The following is a 20,522-nucleotide window of genomic DNA, read 5'->3' on the forward strand; positions in this document are numbered from 1 at the left end:
TTGTTTTTTGCTGTGGCGCTTGGGGAGCTCACTTACTAAATAGTAGTAGACTCTGACTGACATAATAACGAGTAAGTAACTGGTACTTCCTTAACAGTAGTAAGCTACTACTGTGAGAGATAGCATTGAAAACTTAGTTGGGTCCTGGTTGAAGGTTTTTCCATTGCGATCTTGTCGTCTTTATCTCCACGTCAATCACTCCGTGTGATAACATGTTCCATTCTTATCTTTGGGGATGAATCATTGAATACGCTCATTTTATATTGATTTTTCTTGTTCCCTGGCAGGCTCCTTACCCCTCAGGACAGAATGCAGCTCCAACCACGTTGGTGTACCCTCAAGCCCCTCAAACAATGAACACCCAGCCTCAGACCCGCTCGCCGGTAAGGAGCCCACAGCAGCGTTTCCTCCTGTTCTTTCTTCCTCGTTGGTGTGTTTCTCTGTCTGTGTGTGTCTGTAGCACATGGCTGGTTCTCTAAAAAGCCCATTTTACTGACCTGGAAGCACATTCCGAATGGCAAACCTTGCCTGAGTTTTTCAGACACTGTCCTGGTAGAGTAATTTTCCTTCTAAAGTGGCTAAAGAAGCAATGGAGGGATTCTCATCTACTTCAAATAACATAATTTATTTTTAGCCTAGTTGCTTTCAGGTTCACTTCCTTGTAGAGTTCAGGTTCATTCCCAGAATCTTTCTCTTTTCTTCTTTTTTTTTTTTTCTTTTTATTTTTTCTTTAGGGAAGTGTTTTGTGCAGGGATAGACCAGAGATCAAACACCAGCGGTTCTCTGCAGCAGCACTCAGTGTCCAGTGGCTCTGGGCATTGCTCCCAAATCAGTGCTACTGATCAGGTCTAACCCTGGAGGTTCTCACATGTGACCTAGAGCTTCTGTGTACTCAGATCTTTTTGTGCTGAGCCCCTTTTTCATCCAACTTCAGGTCTGATTGTCCTCCATAGTCTGTTTTTTTGAGGTGTGTGTTTACTGTGATACCGCTCTGCTGTTGTAGGACTTTGGTTCCCCAAGCCAGGCTCTTTTTGGGGAATCTCTGCTCATAGTACAGCTCCACATGATGTTAGGAGACCCTCCTAGGGCAGCAGAGGCTTAGCCCAGCTTCTGGAGGCATGGTGGCTTCCCATCACCACGTCCCGAGCCTGCGGCAGTGGAGGGAGCACAGTCCCGTGTCCTGTGTCGTGACACCTTCGGGTCACTGCCCCCTGTTCCCTCCTCAGCATTCTTCTCTTCCTAGAGTAAGGCAAATGCTGCTGAAGCAAAGTGAAAGCCTCCAAGACAGAGTAGTTTGTCCACCAAACAGGTATAAATAGTTGTACATGGGGCAAGAACCCCTGGTGTGCAGCCACACCAATGTGCTGGCCCCGCTCCTGGAGGTTCCCCTCCAGGACAGTCAGTCCAGGAGAGTTTGTTCTGAGGCCCATGAACCTCTGTGCTAATAAATGAGCCAATTAACACCAATTTTAGAGTTCTGTGGTGTGGACAGCTGGGAATTTGTCCTTAGTGCCCCATTCTGATCAGCAATGCAGGACACAGCTGGTAAAACCTCTTTCCTCAGTAAGTATAATCACCTTTTTTCTTTAATTGTTGCAAAGCACAGCTAAATTGGTGTGGTTAGAACTGGAGCAAAAACCTGACTGAAGAGCTGCATCTCTAAACCAGTTTTTTTGACAGCCCAGCAGAACAGTGCCAATACATTGCACAGACAACTGGAAGAGGAGGAAGGTTTTGGAACAGAGTCCGGTTTACAGGTCCCTGGCTGGAAGAGGCTGGATAAAATACTGCATTGTAAGCAATATAACAAACTGTACTCCTTCTTGCAGGCAATTGTGCCCATGGCACCGTTTTTATTTCTTCCTTTCTTTCTTTATTTTTATTTTTTACCACATCTTTTTGTTGGCTACAGAAATGCACTGATTTTGCTTCTTTGCTGAGAGCACGAGCTGCCCTGGCAGCCTCTGCCAGGTGAGGTGGTGACAAAGGTCCCAAGGTGACACAAGGGCCCAAACTGAGTTACAGCTGGGGGGGTCTGACCTGAGGTAGGACAGAGAGCAGGGCCCCTTGGGGTTTGTAACTCCTCAGAGAGCACCTGGAGGAAATTCGGCCAGAAAACACCAAATTGTAGGGGTTTGGCCCCGTTCCTGAGCAGATCTCGAGGAAGGATTTTTGTCTGCAGCCATCAGGCATTTTTTTCTATTTTTTTGAGCTCTCCTGTGTGCAGGTTTTGCCATCTGCTCTGCTGTGACCATCTCCACCTCATGACTAAAAGCTGCTCCCACCCATCACATCTCATTCCACCTCCCACCCCAAAGCAAATGCAAGACTGGCCCAGGCCTGAGCTACTCCTGCATTTTGTTCTAGGCTTGATTTATTTGGTTTTTTTTTAATTTAATTATTATTATATTTTTATTTCTTTTTTAACCATCCTTTTTGGTGGTGAGGGCAGGGTGAGGAGGGGACGAGGAGGGTGGTTTTGCCATCCCTGGGCTCCCACAGCACAGCCCCGTGTGGGCCAGGATTGATCCCAGCCCCACTTCCTGGAGGGACTGGAGCTTCCTCCATCCCATCCTGCATCTGAGGGCCGTTGGAATTGCAGAGCTCAGGCTTTGCTGCTCCTCCCAGGACAGCAGCCTTTGCAATCCAACTGGCTTCATGTTTGCTCCCCGCTCGCATCGCTCCCGGGAGCGGGAATGGCAAAGTGCAGCTCCAGCTGGGGAAGGAAAACGAAATCCAGGTCCTTCAGCACTGCTGAAAGTTATCCGTGCTCTCCTGGCCATTCCAGCCCCGAGCACCAGGGGATTTAAACACAAACTGTCCAGTTCTAGGAGTTCTGCCCAAAAAAAGACGTGCTGGAGAGGGTGTTTGAGCGATCCAGGAGGGGTGTGAGGTGTGGGCCAACACCCCCAGGGAGAGAATGTTCCCTGTGCCCACAGGGGACTGTAGGGAATGAGGGCGCAGGAAGGTTGGACCCAGGATTTATAAAGTTTTCCTGTCTACTGTCTTCATCAAACAGAGAAAAAACGACCCCAAGTGTGAATTTTAATCGGAGCCAGCAGTGACTACAGTTTGTTCTGTTGCTTACAGCTACTAATAGGAATAATTCCTATCAACCTGAATTATTTAAATAAAAAATCAAGAGCCAGTGGTGACCAGTGCAAAATAGATGAGGCATTTTTCACTAACTTGGAGCTTTTATTTAATTTCTTTATTTTTTTTCTTATAACACATTACTTTCCACCACAGAGTATATTCCAGCTTCTTCATATATATAAACTTCCAGCTCCTGCCTTAAGCACAGTGAGAACAAATCTTCTCTGTGGAACAGGGGTGGGAGAGGTGCTTTGGCCCTGAAGCGAAGCAGCACAAGGTTTTTGCACCCCATCATTCTCTTTTTGGGTAGTTTTTTTTCACTGGTGTGTAGCACAGAGTGTGTCACCCCATGGAAAGGCTCACCCCTTCCAGGGGTCCTTGAGTCCCTTGTCCCAAGACATTTGAGCTGGTCTGGGGGAGTTCTTCAGGGAAATAGGGACTTGAAGTGCTTTTACCTGCTGAGACTCATCCAGGTGCCTGTTTCTCCTCATCCACAGAGCCACTGTCCTCTTCCCACCTGGAGCCTCAGGAGGATTCAGGGAGGCTCTGAGTCCTTCTCTTTTACTAAAATTAAAATTTAGCTTTTTAGTCTTACAAGGTGACCAGGCTTTGCTTTTTTATTCTTTAATCTAAAGCTCAGGGAAGATTTTCCAGAGTGAAAAAGCTATTTGGTGAACCAGTGCAGGTCATTCTTTATAAACCCTCGTGCCAGAAACGTGTGTGTGAATTCGCTCCTTTCTGAAGGGTTTTATGACTCTCCACCCAAGAGTCACCGTGAGGGGAAGGCAGAAGGAATATATAAACACCAGTATAGCAGTTCTTGGAAATCTTAGATCTAGGCAATTAAAGTGTTTATAAAGGAAAAAAATCAGCTGGGCCAGTGGATATTTATACTTTGCTTCATGTTTGGTGGCATTAAAATAGATGGAAGGGCTGCATGTGAACCCTGGCCCACTTTTCCTTACAGAAAAACCCTCTTATTAAGAAAACCAATAATTAGTAGCCAGTTTTGGTCACTGTTCCCAGGCAGAAATGAAACCACAGTGAGTCCCTGAATGAGCAGAGATGGGCTGTACCATGTGTCTTAAGTCACTGAGCCATCACAGTAGAGGCACGTGGTGGGGAAAATCTGCTCTGGATCACTAGTTTTGATTGTTCCAGTAATTGTTGGAGCTTTTATCAATAGGTTTTCCTGCTCTCATCATGCTCATTGCACTGAGAATTAAAGGTTTCAACACCTAACTCAGCTCTGGAAGAAGACACCTTGTCATCTTTATTTATATTTTCCATTTCTTGCATTCATTTTTATTTCTATTTTAACAATCAGTTCCTTATTGGGAAATGCTTTGAATGTTGACTGAGCATGTTCAACTGGGATTATTTTCCTCCGTGTTTAACCCAAGTGAGTGGGAAGTGACTCAGTAGCCTGAGCTCAGGGCTGGGAACCAGGACCTCCTGTTCTCCATCCAGGCTCCATTGCCAATGTCCTTCAGTGGGGACACCATGGGATAACCTGGTCCTTGTCTTTCAGAGGGGGTGACAAATCCCACTTGTTAAGGAGGGGGTTGTTGTGATCCTGATGGAGAAAAACAAGCTGGAAATGAAGGGAAAGGGGGTGTATGTGCAAGGAATCGCTGCTCTTTGCCCTGCAGGGATGTCCCACAGCCCCTGGCTGGCAGGTCACTGCCTGTGCCTGGCTCTTCCCTGCTCTCCAGCCGTGAGTGTCCATCCTCAATCCCACAAATACCCGGAACGGCTGAGTCCAGCTGCTTTAACCATTTCCCTCCCCTTTAAGCAGTTTCCAAACCTCCACTGCTGCCTGTTTTAAGTTGGTTTTTTTTTGGTTTCGTGTTCTTTTCTCAGGCAGGGTAAGGAATGCCTGCATCCCTCCACTAGAGTGCCTGTAGGACCCCGGGAGCTGCTCCCCCCAGCTCCCGTGTCCATCTGACACCTCGGTCCCTGTCTGTCGCTGTCCTGCAGCAAAGCTTTTGAGTGTGTCATTGTTATTTTATTTTCTGTGGGTTTATTTTGCATAGACTGTGACATTTTGGTTCGTTGTGGTGTTTCTGACTCTTTGTGCCTTTCCTTTTGTGTTTGTTTCTCCCGCCTTTCCTCAGTTTGCAGCGGGGCCTCGACCTGCCCATCACCAGGTACAGTACCTGCCCCTTCGTTATCACCCTGCACTAATTGCCTGGGGGGTTTGGGGGTGGAGGTGACTCACCTACTAACTCAGAGTGGAGGAAACCACCCCTTAGTAGCTACTAGCACCTGCATAACCCTCTAACGAGCTGCCTGCAACGCTGAGTAACACAACTCACATGGGGTCACTGCTCCCATGAACCACCCCCTTCTACAGGGAAGGAGAACCTGTAGGGATCCTTGCCAGGTATTGGGGAGATTTTTTTTTTCCCTTCTCACATCACTAGAAACTTTTTCTGGATGTTTCCCCAACTGATCAGTGGATTAAGTTGCCTGAAGATGTCAACTGAGAAAATCCTGCTTTTCCAACTGGGAGCAAAGCAAACGACTTCCCAGTTGCCACGTTTGCTGTGTGATACACCTGGTTATCTGTTACCATTGCACTGCTTAATGTCGTTATTGCTTGGCCCATGAAAGCCAGACGTGTAGGAATCTGTTAGTATTCCTGTTGCATGACTTGGACTTTGTAAAGAACCACTCCATTAATAAGAGTAAGGATTGGGAATAGCTCTGGCACCTGAAGCTCAGGGGTGGCAGAATTACCCTGTGGACCTCTCTGGTGTCAGGACAGACACACAGGTCCCTCTGTCCTAGTCAGGGTGTCTAAAATTATCTTTTCTATCAGCTCCCCCGTTCATCTTTGCCAAAACTCTTTCCCCTGGGAAGTGATGTTGCTGCTTCTTGTAGCTTTGGAGGGGACAGAGGTGGTAATGTTGGGTGGGAAAGAGGAACAGAAGCGTGACAAGAGCAGGAAAGCTCTCCCAGATTGGGTTGTTTCCATGACATTCTTGGCTTGGAAGGAGCAGGTTGTTTCCACCGAGTTAACAGGAAAAAAAAATCCCGTTAACTCCAGTGGTGTCAGGGCAGGGGCTTGAGCCAAGGAAGGTTTGTTCCAGGAGGGTCATTTTGTTCTTACTTTGCTCCTGTTACTGAGCAGTTAAATGTAGGGATGAGCTCTGTGGGGATAGTTGTGTCTCAGGCGAGCAGGTAAGTGTTAGGTGGGCACTGATACCCGAAAAACATCATCATCCTTGTTCCTTCCACCTCAGGGAGCAGCGTGGGGGCCGTGGGAGCCATCCAGAGCAGGGCAAAAAAGGGCTGAAGGAGTAAAACGGGACATTTGCACTTGTTTGCTCACAGGCAAAGTTCATGGGAGAGAGAAAGGAGAGATTTCTGTGCGTGGCTGGGATGGCTTGGCCAGGAGTGCTGGAGGAATGTTTGCAGGACAGCTGGGACACGAGGGGAATGCCGGGATTAGGGTCTTGTTTAGATACTTCTGTTCTTGATCTTAGCTTCAGGTCTGTGTTTACTGAAAATCCATCACTGCTCTGAAACTCCTCAGTTCTTTCATAGGTCATTACTAAGGCACTGGATATATTCAGTGTGAGCCAGTTAATATTCCCCTAAAATGTCCTGAGCTCACTGAGAGCAGGTTTTGGCCCAGGAGTCTGGAGGCAGCACAGCCTTGGACAAAATACTTCAGCAGCCAGGGGCTTTACTGGTGGGACTCTGCCACCAGTCTGTCAGAATTTGATCTAAAACTTGCCTTTGAACCCCATTCTGACTCTGCCTGCAGGTTAAAACTTGTAATTTCCGAGTGTTTTCCCAGTTTTATCACAGATTTTTGACTCTGTTACATTTGAATCTGCTTATAATTATCTCTGAGAAACACATTCCAGGCTTTATTCCCAGTTGCATCTGTCATGTGCTGGATCAGGATAGGCACAGAGAAACCCAAGCTCTAGATGTTTATTTCTTTTAATCCAAAACTCTCCACCCCTGGTGTAGATTGGGGGTGGACAGAGGGATTTTGGTCACCACCAGTGCAGGAGGGTCACGGCTTCGTCCCAAACCCAACACTCAGAGGATGCTCAAGGCCAACATTTAGCCACGTTTAAACTGTGTAACATAAGCAGAGGGGTCCAGACTGAGATTTGTAACCTAAAATGTGCTCAGTAAGTAAATTGGCCGTAGCAGGGTTAATATTTGTTGCAACAACTCAAAATGCCCTTTGAAGGCAGAGGCAGCACCATTGTTGCAATTCCCCATGTCCATCCCAGTGGGATTTTATTAACATGTACCTCCTATTGATTCTGGGTCTCTTTCAGGCAAATAATGGATTGTTCTTTAATGTTATTGCCTGAAATTATTAGCTCTTAAAGTACTCAAATTAGCATGATTTAAGCACCTGAAGTTGAATGGCAGCTTTATAGGCAGGTTTTTTTCCAGATGGGAATTCCTGTCCTGTGTTGGATAGTTATAGTTGGTGGAGCCAGTTAATGCTGGAGAAAGCGTGATCACATTCTGTACAACAGAAAATATTAGAGATTTAGGGTGTTACAGTAAAAGTGGATGAAGTGAAATGAAATAGCAGCAGGAGTTGTGATTAAAAGTTAAACATGTATCAGTAATCTTTGATTCCCAGATTACACACTGAGAGTCTGCTGGAAGACTTCACTTTATAGGAGAAAAAAACCAGACCCTGCAAAGTGTTTTGGGCAGTATTTCTAATACACTGTCAGCTTGTGTTCTTCCTGAAGTGGCCTCAGCTCCTCCCTGCCTGAGATTGCTGCTCCGTCTTCCACTTTGTGCACGGAGCTTTCCTGGTTTTAATTCCTAACTGAGGCTCTGGAGGCACTTTGTTGCTTCTGATCCTCAGGAAGTTGAAAATAGCAGTTTTCTTCTAATCTGAGCTCCAAAATGCAGGTTTTTGTTACATTTGACTCTGCTTATAAAACCTTACATTTAAGAAGCGACTTGGGGAGCGTCTGGGGGACTTTAAAACTAGGTGCCAAGGTAATTAAAAACAGAAATCAGAAGTATAAACTCAAATGTCATCATTTGCTTTTTAACTATATTTGAGCTGAGTTTGCTGCTCGTGGCAGACTCATTTCACTTGGGGTTGCTGGTGGAGTTGGCTCCAGTTTTAGCTCAGGGTTACTTGAGTTCCTTTGGGTGGAACTTGTACAACAGAGAATGGGCTGGGCTGGGTGAAAAAGCTCTGGGATTCGGAGAGGTTGGGAATTCACTCCCTGAACTGACTCCACTGGCCATTTTGTAGCTTCTTGGAGTATTCTGAGTCAGAGGGTGATGGGAAGTGGCTGCCACAATCCCTTCCCTGTCTGCATCCAGCACGTGGAGGAGCCGCCAGTTGTAAATCCCACAAAAAGGGCTTTTCCTCTCAGATTCATAATTTAATAAATTATAAAGCTGGGAGAGTCTGAGGGGGGCAGACAAGGCTTGCCTTGTGCCCAGAGGGCTGCACTGAGGTGCCAGTGGCCACTGGGGAATGTGGACCTGGGGATTTGTGCTGCAGCTCCTGCTGCTGGCACAGGTAACAAGTCATGGGACAAGAGGAAACGGCCTCAAGATGTGCCAGAGGAGGTTCAGGTTGGATGTTATGGAAAATTTCTTTATGGAAAGGATGGTCAGGCATTGGAACAGGCTGTCCAAGGCAGTGGCGGAGTCACCACCCCTGGAGGGGTTTAAAAGCCACGTGGATGTGGCACTTGGGCACATGTTCAGTCGTGAACATGGCAGTGCTGGGGGAATGGTTGGACTTGATGGTCTTGGAGGGCTTTTCCAACCCAAACAATTCCATGATTGTGTGATCTTGATGTCCCCAGGCTGCAGCTCCTCAGCTGAGCCCAGGGCCTGTGCTGAAGTTTGAAAGGTCAAATCCAACTTCCATCCACAGGCAGATGGTTCCTGCTGCACTGCCTGTGCAGGCACCTCCTCCTCCCCCTCCCAGCCAGGCTCAGGTTATCCCACCAGCCCTCCTGGTGGCACCAGAAAGACTAAAATTGAGTAACAGGGGTATGAGAAGCTTAACTGAAGTGCAGAGCTTGATGACAACTTGTTGAACTCTCCTTTCTCTTCCTTTCTCCGTGACCTTCCGCGGGGCTCCGTGGGCCCATCACAACATCCAGCCTTGGTCCAAACTAGGAAAAAAAATAGCTGGAAAAAAAATTCCCTGGGCTGAGCTTGGCATAGGTTTGTTTTCAGTGCTCTTACCCCAAGTTTCTAGCTCAGTGCAGTTTTTGGGGTCTGGAGGGAGCACTCACAGGCACTGGAAATACAGAGTGAATGGCAAATCATTGGAAAGGCAGTGGTGGGTGATCCCAGGGACTGGGCTCTGTTTGATCATTGATTTTTCTACTTGACAACCTCTCATCTGGGTGCCTTCAGCAGCCTCTGGACACATGGGAAGAAAATGAAGAAGGTGATGATTAATAAACAGATATTGGGGCGTGTGTATTTAAGCAGTGACTGAAGGGAATGGCAGGGAATTGTGCAGGGGTGGGCAGGAGGTTAGAAGGGGATTTCCTTAAAATTAATGTTAATTCCTGTGGCACAAACAGCAGATGTGTGTCTGCAGCAGTACAAAGGTGGAAAACCTGGTCAGCACGAGGATGCTGTGCATGGAACAGGTGACATCCAGCACAGCACGTAGTGCCAAGGAGAAGGGTTTATTCCATAAGGTGGGAGCTCATTGGCTGAAACCACGTCAGCAGTGCAGCCTCCAGATACACCACTGAAGTTATTTCCAGTTAAGGAGTTTTGGGAAGCACTGCAGAAACCCTGTCTGGAGCCTGTGTGCAGTTCTGCTTTTGGATTTGTCAGAGCTTCCTTGAGCAGGGAGGTGAAGGATGTGCTGGGCTGGTGAGAGCTCATTAAACGAGCAGGCTGGAGGAGCCAGTGAAGGCGGTGAGGGTTTGCTTCTGCTCCTCTGTGAGGGATCAGGGCAGCAACCCTGGGGGAAGTTAAAGACATTGCCCAGTAGTAATGACTCCAAGGTGATCCAAGAACTCCCTCCCTCTCTGACTTGGACAGGTAAGGGATGGGACATGACTCGAGGACACAACCCAGGTCTGCACTGGTTGCTGAACAACCATAATTTGACCATCATTAGACGTAGCAGGGCTTTATTTTTGAAGGCAGGAGTCAAGGAAGGGCTGGTGTAACACAGAGTTTCTCTCAGAAGCCTTGCTGTGGTTCACCCTGGTCCTGAGGGGGTCCTGTGTGTGCTCCACTCCAAACCCTGCACTTCCTAGAAGAAGTAGAGTCCAGATCTGTCAGATTTTCATGTCCTGGTGTTCTCCTCTGTGGAGGTGTCTGTGCAGGGCACTTTGACCGTGCAAGATGGATTTTTTGGCAGATCAAGTCAGAATAGCAAAACATTTCTAAGCATGAATATTGCTGGCTGAGCTCTGGAGGGACAGGGATGAGGGTGGAGCATAAACCAGTTTGCCAGCCAGGTGACAGTGGTTTAGAACAGTCAAACCCCCCCACGGCTCAGATGCTCAGTGCTCCAGTACCCGATTTCCTTGAGAATCCTGGTTTTATTCTGGAAGTGGAGTAGCTACAAGTCATTAAATTTGTCAGACAGGTCTCAGCTTTGGTGCTTCCAAAAGCTTCTGATGGTCTTGTTTGGAATAACGGATCTGCTGTTCCTCTTGCTGGTCTGCCAGGAATGGAATTCTCCTTCTTTCTCCATCTCTGGAGCCGAACCGGCTCTGCACTGGTGTGGGCTGTGTAGGGGGCTCCTGAGAGGGTTTTTAACACAGTTTCCTTGTCAGAGATCCTCCTGCTGCTGTGGAACAGCCCAGCACTGCGCTGGGGGTGTTCAGTGCTTGTGGGAGAGCAGGGCTGTGCCTCACACCCCCATTTCAGAGCACAAGTCCCATCCCTTCTGCTCCGGTGGGGAACAGACCCAGCTTGTGTCCCATGAGATGAAGCTTCCAGTGTGTCCCCCCAGCAGGACTCCCCTCGTGAGCCTTTAGGGACCAGTTGCCAGTGATGGAAATGAGCAGCTTTCCATCCCCAGGGCGTTCCTGGTGCTGTGAGTTTTCCCTCGGGTTTCCGTTCGGTGGGAGCAGGTTCCGTAGGCACAGCAGGAACCTGAGGAGCAGGTTTAGGCTCATGTCTGGCTGGCACTGGTGGAGTCTCCCCGTGGCTTTTCTTGTGCTGCCCTGTGGATGGAGCTGCTGTTGACATGTCTTGCTTCAGCCTCCAGCCCATTTTCACTCTGCAGAACACAACCCTGTGGGGGCTGTGGAATTTCCCACCACCTTGGTGAGACTTCTGCTGCCAACAGGTTGTAAATAATCATCAGTCAGCGATTTGCAGTGGAATGAGAAAGACTTTTGCACATTTTTTGTGGGTTTGGATATTAAAAAATTGCAGACTCTGGTGATTCTCACCATAAATTCAGCACCTGCCCCTGGTTCCTGTGACACTTGGGTAGTTCCCCCCATCTCACAGCCCCAGCGTGTGGAGCAGGACCGTGGCAGGGTGATGCTCTTCTGATTTTCTTTCTGCACCTTCATTCCAAACTTCTCTCCCCAAACAGTTGCCTTCTCCTGGTTCAGGTCACAGTGTGCTGGGGACAGTTCTCCATCCAGATTAACAGGGCTGGACATAAAAAAATCATTGAGCCCCTCTTAACAGTGTCTGGATTTCTGAGATGGAGTCATCCATGGCTTTCCTGGAGAAATCATTTGCTGTGGGGAACAGCTCAACTGTTATAAAGTCTTCAGCAGCACCAGAATGACCACTTTAAGCTCATTGTCATGGCAAAGATAGAGGCATCACAGCTTCCTTCCATCCTCCCTCATGCTTCCCAAACCCAAGGTGGATAATCCCAGCTCATTCCCTCATTCCTCAGTGGTCACCCCTCTCTTCTCTTCTCTTCTCACCCCTCCTCACACAGTTGCTCCCAGACTGTTCCCATCACTGCACAGCAGCCAGCAGGGTTTGGTGTGACGTGTGCTGGCCTAATTATTATCATTATTTTTTTTCTAAGCAGTTAAAATATGTGGCATTTCTTACCCTCCCAGTCTTGGTGCAGAAATGGAGAGGAATCCACACTTGGAGGCAGGATTTCGGCTTTATCTGCTCCCTCTGTATCACTGGAAGAGACCAGACAGGAGAAATATTTGATGTTTTAGGAACAGAGTAAACACAAAGTCTTTCTGTAGTGTCACGTCTCCTGCAGTCAGTCATGGTTTGCTTGGTTTTTTCCTTTTGTTTTTTAAACTTTTCCGGACAAGTTTTGTATGGAGGTGTAAAAGTTTCTGACCTTGTGGGATCCTGAGAGTCCTCGGTACCACTTTTCCTGGCAGTTGGTGCAAGGGGTGAGAGCAGGGCAGGAGGTGACTGGAATTGTGTGACTTAGGGTGCATGTTGATCCTGTTCCTTCCTGTTGATCTGTAAGCTGTTCCATTGGCTTTCTTTCTGTTTCCTGCTGCTTTCTTGCTTCGTTATTGAAGGGAGGATTCAGACCTATACAGGTAACTCCAACTCCTGGTTCTGCATGGCATAAGTGTCTCACCTGTACCATTCCTCCGTCAGTGAATGCATTTCTTACCTCCTGACTGCCGAGATTCCAAAGCCTCTCCAGAGCCAGGTGTTCCAGCCCCGCGAATGCTCCGTCCCGGGGTTGCCGGTGCCTCTCCCGCGCGAGGGCCGAGGACGGAGCGTGTGCCAGGGGCTTGCTTGGTTCCCTGGACCTGGTCCATCCACCCGGGGCATCACTTCATCCCAACGTGGTAGAAGAGTTTGGTGCCACCCTGGGACGAGTTGCCACCCTTTGGAAAACAGGGCAGGACGAGTCGCCTGGATCAATGAGTGTAAAGGAAAGGCATGAGGTGCCTCTGTCCATTGTGAAATTCCAGCCTTTTAGCTCTTCTGGAGGTACATTAGAATAGTTACCTTGATCTTTTATTTCCCTGGAGTATTTATAAAGGTGGGTTTTTTAGCAGCCAACCCACCTTTTAAAAACAAAGGAGACAAACTCCTTTTTCCAACATTCGCTCTGAAAGTTGAGCTGTAAAATTTGATAGCTACAAAGTAATAATTATTAGTTTGTAACATTTCTTGCCTTTTTTTTACCTTGTAAAATAGAAAACCCTGCTGTTCACAGATAAACCCAGACTGTCCTGCAGCTTTCTGAAGGCATGGCAACCCTTGGAAACTAGTCTTATAATTATAATATTGTATTTCTAATCCTTTCCCAGAAAGTCTGACCGGTTCTTTGTTTTCTCTCCTCTCTCCCTTCCCTATCCTAGTTTTTTCAGAGGCCTCAGATCCAGCCTCCAAGAGCCACCATCCAGAACAGCAGCCCCTCCATCCGTCCCGGAGCACAGACCCCGACTGCCGTGTACCAAACCAACCAGCACATCATGATGGTGAACCACCTGCCAATGCCCTACCCGATGCCTCAGGGCCCCCAGTACTGTATCCCACAGGTAAAGCCATCAGCCAGGCACCTGAGGAGCTGCAGAGCCACCTCTGCTCCATCTGGGCTGTCTGAGGACATGCCAGGAGTTGGTGGGATGTGTCTGTGGAACCAAGCTGGTAGTTCTGTATTTGGCCTCATGTGCCAAGGGGGGGGTCTAGATTAGATATTAGGAAAAATTCCTTCATGGAAAGGGTGGGCAGGCACTGGAACAGGCTGCCCTGGGCAGTGGTGGAGTCACTGTCCCTGGAGGTGTTCAAGAAACATGTGGATGTGGCACTTGAGGACTTGGTTTAGTGGTGGCCCTGGCAGTACCAGGGGAACGTTGGACTTGGTGGTTTAGAGGCCTTTTCCAGCCTTAGTGGTTCCATGATTCTGTGATTCTGTGGTTCAGCCTCTGTCCTTTCCCTGGATGAAGTATTTGTTCTGTGCATGGAAGCTGTAGGAGTCAAAACCAATGGGAAACCAAGCTCTTGGAAAATATTTGTGCTTTAAATGTATCTAATTTGACTTAATAGATCTACAGTCACTCTAAAACCTTGGGCCTCATTAAACAGTGTGAGTGAAATCAGGGAGGTGACTGTTCTGCCTCAGCTCTCGAGTCCTCCCTGCTTTGTCTTTACCTTAGCTCTGATTACTTTTCTGACACTAACATTTGGGGAGGTTTACATTGGATATTGGGGAAAATTCCGTCATGGAAAGGGTGGTCAGGCATTGGAATGGGCTGCCCAGGGCAGTGGTGGAGTCACCAGCTCTGGAAGTGTTCAAAAGGTGTGTGGATGTGGCACTTGGGGACATGTTCAGGGGTGAACGTGGTGGGGAGGGAATGGTTGGACTCTGATCGTGGAGGGCTTTTCCAACCTTACTGATTGCATTTCTCTGTAATTACCTGGTTTGACAGTCAGATCCCTGGTGGTTTGGGGGGCTCCATTACAGGTTCTGTGTGCTCCTGTGTGAACTGATGGTGGTTTTTGTCCCCCCAGTATCGTCACAGTGGCCCCCCGTACGTCGGGCCCCCCCAGCAATACCCTGTGCAGCCGCCGGGACCGGGACCCTTTTATCCAGGCCCAGGTCCTGGAGAATTCCCCAATGCCTATGGTAAGTTCTGCTTGGAGACTTCTTACAGACTCTTCCCTGGGTGTGTTTTTCTGTTGTCAAGCTGCAGATTTATAATAACAAGCTGGATTAGCATTTGTTTGAACTTCAAATAGATGCTAAATTTGGTGGTGTCACAGCCCTGATTATTCACTCCTGAAAAATCCCCACTCCCAGAGCATTGTTTGTGTGAGTGCCTCAGGAAAGGCTGCCCAGGATCACATGGGACCAGGAATGGTGGCTGTTTCTTAGTCCCTGCTCAATCATTGTTATTTATTAAGGTATTGTGGGTACATCTGGCAGCCCTGGTTTCCACTGAGCCGTGCCCTGGGTCTGCTCCCAGGAATACAGCAGTTGACTTTCTTATCCCTGTGTTCCTTGTTCGGTGTTTAGTGAGGGGTGAGAGCAAGCCATGGGGTTTGTTCCCTGGTTTTATGCTGCAAAGATCAATTTAGTGCAGTGGAAGAGTCTGTAACTCCTGCACAGGCTGAAATTTGGCCCTTTCGAGGGCGACTCCTGGTGTTGCCTTTTCCAAAGCAAAAAGGTTGGGAGATTGTCATAGATATGATCATCATATGTACATATGTTCATGTGTTCCAGTTTGACTGGATTGAAGCTGTGTCAGGGAGGGTCAGGTTGGATCTCAGGCAAAGGTTCTTCCCCCAGAGGCTGGTTGGGCACTGACCAGGCTCCCCAGGGCAGTGGGCACAGCCCCAAGGCTGCCAGAACTCCAGGAGGGTTTGGATGATCCTCTGGGACACAGGGGAGGATTGTTGGGGTGTCTGTGCAGGGCCAGGAGTTGGACTGGATGATCCTTGGGGGTGCCTTCCAGCTCAGGATATTCCATGATTCTGTGACTGTCCCAGGTCCTGAGGTTCAAAGCTTCAATTAAACATTCCAGGGCTGCATGTCCAGGGCTGGGGATCCTTTCTGTCCATGTCTCCTGGTCCTTGAGTCCTCCAGGGCCTCCCAGCTCCTCTCCACTGGGTCCCAGTTTGCAAACCCAGTGGGTGACTGTCCTTCCCCACCTCTTCTCTTGGCAATCACCTCTTACAGAAAAGCAGTGAGGTCTTTTCTTAACAATTCCCAGCGTGTTGCTGTGTACAATCCCAGTCCTCCTGACATCACAGCCCCCTGGGAGGCTTTCCATGGGATCTGTGTTTGGATGGTTCAGTCAGACCAGCTCCTGCAAGCTGTGTTTGAGATGCAGAATTAGGAGTCTTGCACTCATGTCCATCAGTTCTTCCCTTGCTCATTTATGGCAACATCTGAAAGGCCCCCAGGATGATTGCATTCATCACCCCTTCGTGTGGGTTGGTTTTTGAAGGGTTTTCACCTCTCAATATCAATTTTGAGGCATTTTGTTCTCTCACTGCTACCTGCCCATCACATTCTGTGACCTGTTGGGGGCAGAGGTACTGTCAGCTTCCCATGGGCTGTAGCTGTTGGAATTCCAGAGCCTTGGGGTGACTCATTCCCTTCCAGGCTGAACAGTGACAGCCCTGCACCCTTGGCAGAGCTGCAGGTTTGCTCTTCATCACACACAGATGCCTTTGGAAGGGGAGCAAAGCCCCACTTGCTTCCCTGTGTATCATTTGGAAATCTTTTTTAGTATTTTCCTTCTTTCTGTTCTTTGTTTGGTGTGTGTGGAGCTCATGGGACTATGCTGAAAGGTTGCCCTGAACCCTTCAAACGTGGTTCTGCAATTCCAGAGTAGAAGGAGGGAGGGTAATTACGAGGCAGCTGCTTCCTGGTTGTTTATCCTAGAAAAAAACCCAGAAGGAACATTGCAATGGTTCTTCAAACCTGATCCCTTAAATGAGGAAATTGCCCAGTATTCCTCATTTTTTCTGCTGTTACAGCTCTACTTTCCTACTTCCTGCTTAGACTTGCTTAGTCTTCACTCTTGTAATTAGGAAAAGGTTCCTTTCTGGCTGCTTTCCTCTCCTGGAAGCGCCTGTTTTCTTGCACAGAAACTTGGAATCTTTCAGTCCCAGCTTGTTCTTAGGTTGCTGTGTCTGTGGAGCATCAGTGGGTGAAGCTGGAGCTCTCCATCCTGCAGAGTTTTCCAGGCAGGGAAGGTTTAGCTGAGGAAGGGGATGATGCAGCTTTGCCTGTGCTCATCCATCTTTCCCTCCTGTCCCTTCCTTGCTATTTGGAGGGACTGGGAATGCTCAGTCTCTCACCAGGTGCTGCCAGGCTTGGGGAACAACTAAATCTACAATCCAGGCGTGGATAAAGCTGCTGGCAGTGCCTTTTCCCATAAACCACAGGATTTGTAGCCAGTGTGGCTGCTGGATATCAAAATCATGGCAGGACCCGAAGAAGGTGATAAAAGCAAAACTTGTGAGGATGGGCAGTGCATTTTTATAGCTCAGTTTTGCAATTTATCATTCTCTCATATCAGGGAGTTTCCTACAGTGTTGGGAAAGACCTTGAAATGATGAGTGGGAAGGAGGGAAAATAAAACTTCGGTGCTGTAGAACTGGAAGTGATGAAAAGGCAGGAGAGCAGAGTGTGGCACTGACACAGGCACTTGACTTGTTGCAATAGAAGCTGTTTCCTCCCAGAAGTTCACTCTTGCTTTGCAGGATTTGGGTTTTTTAAGTATTTTTCATAAAGGAAGAGTCCTTCCCTGAGGAGCTGCCTCTCTGTCAGGGATCACATTACAGGGGGTCTGTAGAAATGAAGGGCTCCCAGGCTGGCTCCTGTCCCCTCACCTGACCCCCTCTGCTTGGACACTGGGCAGCTCCACCAGAGTGTTACTGGGAAGAGTTTGAGGTTCATCACTGTTTTTAAGGAGAGATGGAGGAGGGTTCATAGAATCCCAGAATGGTTTGGGTTGGGAGGGACCTTAAAGCTCATCCCATTCCACCCCCTGCCACAGACACCTTCTGTAGCCCAGGTTGCTCCAAGCCCCGTCCATCCTGGCCTTGGACACTCCCAGGGATGGGGCAGCCACAGCTTCTCTGGGCAGCAGTTCTCGATTCCCAGGCTGGAGAGGTGCTGGTGGACACTTCTGTGCCCTGAGGCCTGATCTGAGCTCCTGCTGCCTGACCCTGACACTCAAAATGAGGTGTCTGTTGAGTCACTGAGCCCAGCCCAGACTGAACACTTGGAGCACCTTGTACCACACAGGGCTCTGCGCTGGCAGGACAACGCTCCCCCTGGGAGGCTGCAGGCAGGGAGCCTGCCCAGAGCTGGTGCTTTCAGCTCTCAGCTGGGGGAATCCATCCTTTGAAGTCTCAAATCAGACTGTGCAGGGCTGAGCTCTTTCTTGGGTTTCACCCTTTGCCTGAGATGGCAGTGACCCCTGGTTGGGTTACAGGCACAATCCAGGTTTCACTCCCATTTAAAGGTTAGTTCAGCTGAAGAATGATCAGATATGAATAAATCAGATTGCTCCAGGGGCAAGTGCAAGCAGTCAGTCCATCCAATATCCACGCCTAGAAGGGAAAAAAACCCAGTAGCACCTCACACATTCCCCTGACACCGGATCGTGGGCAGAAGGCAGCTCTGCTCTGCCACCCTGATGTCTGGCACGTTTTTGAAGCACTCAGTTATTGAGCCAACATCATTCCATAAAGGAAACCACAATGAACCATATTGGCTGTTCCAGTGTGAGCAGCACCACAGTGAAATTCTGCACTAATCACCACGGTCGTGCTTCTCGTGAGCTGCAGCATGAGAAGAACATTGTTTGTAATTATGTTTTCTGATTATGCTTCGGAACAGGCTGCAGTTGACCTTGCAAATTGTTTGTGTTGGTCTGACTGAATTTCTCTACGAAGGCAAAAAAAAATGATAAAGCAGCAACAAACTCACCTGTTTGTCAGTCAGGGGAGTCCAAGGATGGTCTTTTAGTGCCTTGGTGGTGTCCACAGGCCCTTGGGAATGGATGCACGTGGCCACCTTTTTGCCATGGAAATTAAAAATTCTATAGTGAAATGATTAAATAAATAAATTTAATTAATTGGTTGGGGTTTAATAATTAAATGATTTTTAATAATTAAATAATTTTAATAATTAAATAAAAATTAATCTCTTGCCTTGATGAAGGAGCAGCTTCTGTTGAGTGAAGTGAGGAAGAGCAAACCCAGGTCGTTGTTAGAAGTTCTGGGGTTTGGAGGAAGGGAGGAGCCCGTGGCCAGTTTTACCTCTTTTGCTTGGTTTTAGTTCCTTAACAACCAAACTGAGCTTCTCCCTCTTGTTCCACCCTTGTTTCCCCCCAGGAACACCGTTCTACCCCAGCCAGCCCGTGTACCAGTCCGCGCCCATCATTGTGCCTACGCAGCAGCAGCAGCCACCACCCGCCAAGAGGGAGAAGAAAACGGTGAGTGATGGCCCTGATGGACACATTCCTTGGGGGATTGGAAGGTGGAAGGAAATTAATACCCTTCTTAAGCTTAAAACTGAGCTTTATCTTCGCTGGAGGCCCTGGCACAGGTTGCCTGGAGAAGCTGTGGCTGCCCCATCCCTGGAAGTGTCCAAGTGTCCAAGGCTTGGGGCAGCCTGGGATAGTAGAAGGTGTCCCTGCCCATGGAACAAGGTGAGCTTTAAGGTCTCTTCCAGCCCAAGCCATTCCAGGATACTATGATTCCCAGAGAGGTTACACCTTACCTGTCACAGCCAGGTGTCATCAAACATTGCACAGTGCTGAACTTGGGCCTTATTTTCCATTTTTCCACGGGGACCCTCTGCTCTGAGTTTGGGACATCTCAGCCAGTCAGAAAGGAAAAGATTTTTGCTGTTTTTTAAATAAACATCAGTGAAAGCAGCAGCATCTCCCTCAAAGCTTGGGATCCTCTCCTGCCTGTGCTGCTGCTGAGGGTGTTCCCTAAGAGCCAGGTGGGAATGAGCAAACTCAGCTCAGCGTGGGAGAATGTTGGGAATTGGTTCAAAATGACAGAAAAAAAAATTATTGAATATTATGCCTTGGAAAAGGTAGAAAACCAGTAAGTTGTGGATGTATTTGCAGGCTCGGAAGAACCTGAGCACATTATGGAAGGGGTTTGGAGAGCACATTCCCACTCTTTCTGATTCACTGGTGGGAATTGGAGAGAGACAGATTAATGGAATTTAAACCCATCTGCAGGTGGATGGTGGGGAACAGTAAAGGTACATAGGGAGAATGTAAGGTTTAAACAGAAGATGAGGGTGGACTTGAACTGGTGAATGAATAATTTGTAAAGATTGAAAAGGAAATTACACCAGTCTGTGTGTGAGAGTGGTTTGGAAATGTTAAAAGGACTCTTTCCTGGAGGGGGGGAGGAAATATAAAAAGGGACATGGGCATGTCTCAAAATGCAGAATATTTGTATCTTTGGAGTTTTGAAGGTGATCTGAGGTGATTCGGGAGACTGGGAGAGCTGAGCTGGGCTCCCAGGAAAGGCCTTTTTGGGGCTGCCCTCAGCACAGGGGCTGCAGCTCTTTAGTCACCTCTTCAGTCCCCAGGAGTCTCTTTTCAGCAGCCCAAACACGACATGCCCAGATCCCTGATGCCATTTAAATGCAGAGCTGATCAGACACGCTCAGTTGGGATTAAGGCAGTTCCGTGCCAGCAAAGCCGAGTTCTTTGAGGCAGAAAAGGGATTTTAAATGCCCGAGATGCTTCTCTCTGAATGCGCTATTTCAGTTTGCTAATTGGTGTTGCAACTGAAGAAATGAGGGAAATTAAAGAAAAATTAAATGTATTGGTGTACCCACCCCCACATCCACCATTAGGTGAGTATTTAAGTAACTTCCAGGCAGGGAAAGCTTGCTTTAGTGCCATTGACTCCATATCGGGGGAGGAGAGGGCAGGAATTTATGCCAACTCTCAAGTCCTTGTTGCTGTGGTTAATTAAATGTTTTAGCAGGAAAACCTCATCAAAAATAAGAGAAGCCCAGCATC

The 20,522-nt window shown here is 48.2% G+C and overlaps 1 protein-coding gene across 9 annotated transcripts in view; it reads left to right on the plus strand.

Annotated features, from left to right (window-relative positions):
* EIF4G3 (eukaryotic translation initiation factor 4 gamma 3) overlaps positions 1 to 20,522 on the plus strand; it is a 143,691-nt gene that overhangs the window by 66,851 nt on the left and 56,318 nt on the right. For 4 of the 9 annotated variants that reach the window (XM_017833446.1, XM_017833441.1, XM_017833438.1 and 1 more), the window contains exons 4-10: positions 288 to 383; positions 1,681 to 1,794; positions 5,214 to 5,246; positions 12,567 to 12,587; positions 13,365 to 13,544; positions 14,518 to 14,632; positions 18,862 to 18,962. In XM_017833446.1, coding sequence (XP_017688935.1) covers positions 354 to 383; positions 1,681 to 1,794; positions 5,214 to 5,246; positions 12,567 to 12,587; positions 13,365 to 13,544; positions 14,518 to 14,632; positions 18,862 to 18,962 — 594 coding nt within the window. In that variant the 5' untranslated portion in view covers positions 288 to 353. The remainder of the gene's footprint in view (positions 1 to 287; positions 384 to 1,680; positions 1,795 to 5,213; positions 5,247 to 12,566; positions 12,588 to 13,364; positions 13,545 to 14,517; positions 14,633 to 18,861; positions 18,963 to 20,522) is intronic. The other 5 variants (XM_017833439.1, XM_017833442.1, XM_017833440.1 and 2 more) reach the window with 5 other exon arrangements.

This window comes from Lepidothrix coronata, unplaced genomic scaffold (assembly GCF_001604755.1).
Source record: "Lepidothrix coronata isolate B3197 unplaced genomic scaffold, Lepidothrix_coronata-1.0 Scaffold214, whole genome shotgun sequence".
Taxonomy (NCBI): domain Eukaryota; kingdom Metazoa; phylum Chordata; class Aves; order Passeriformes; family Pipridae; genus Lepidothrix; species Lepidothrix coronata.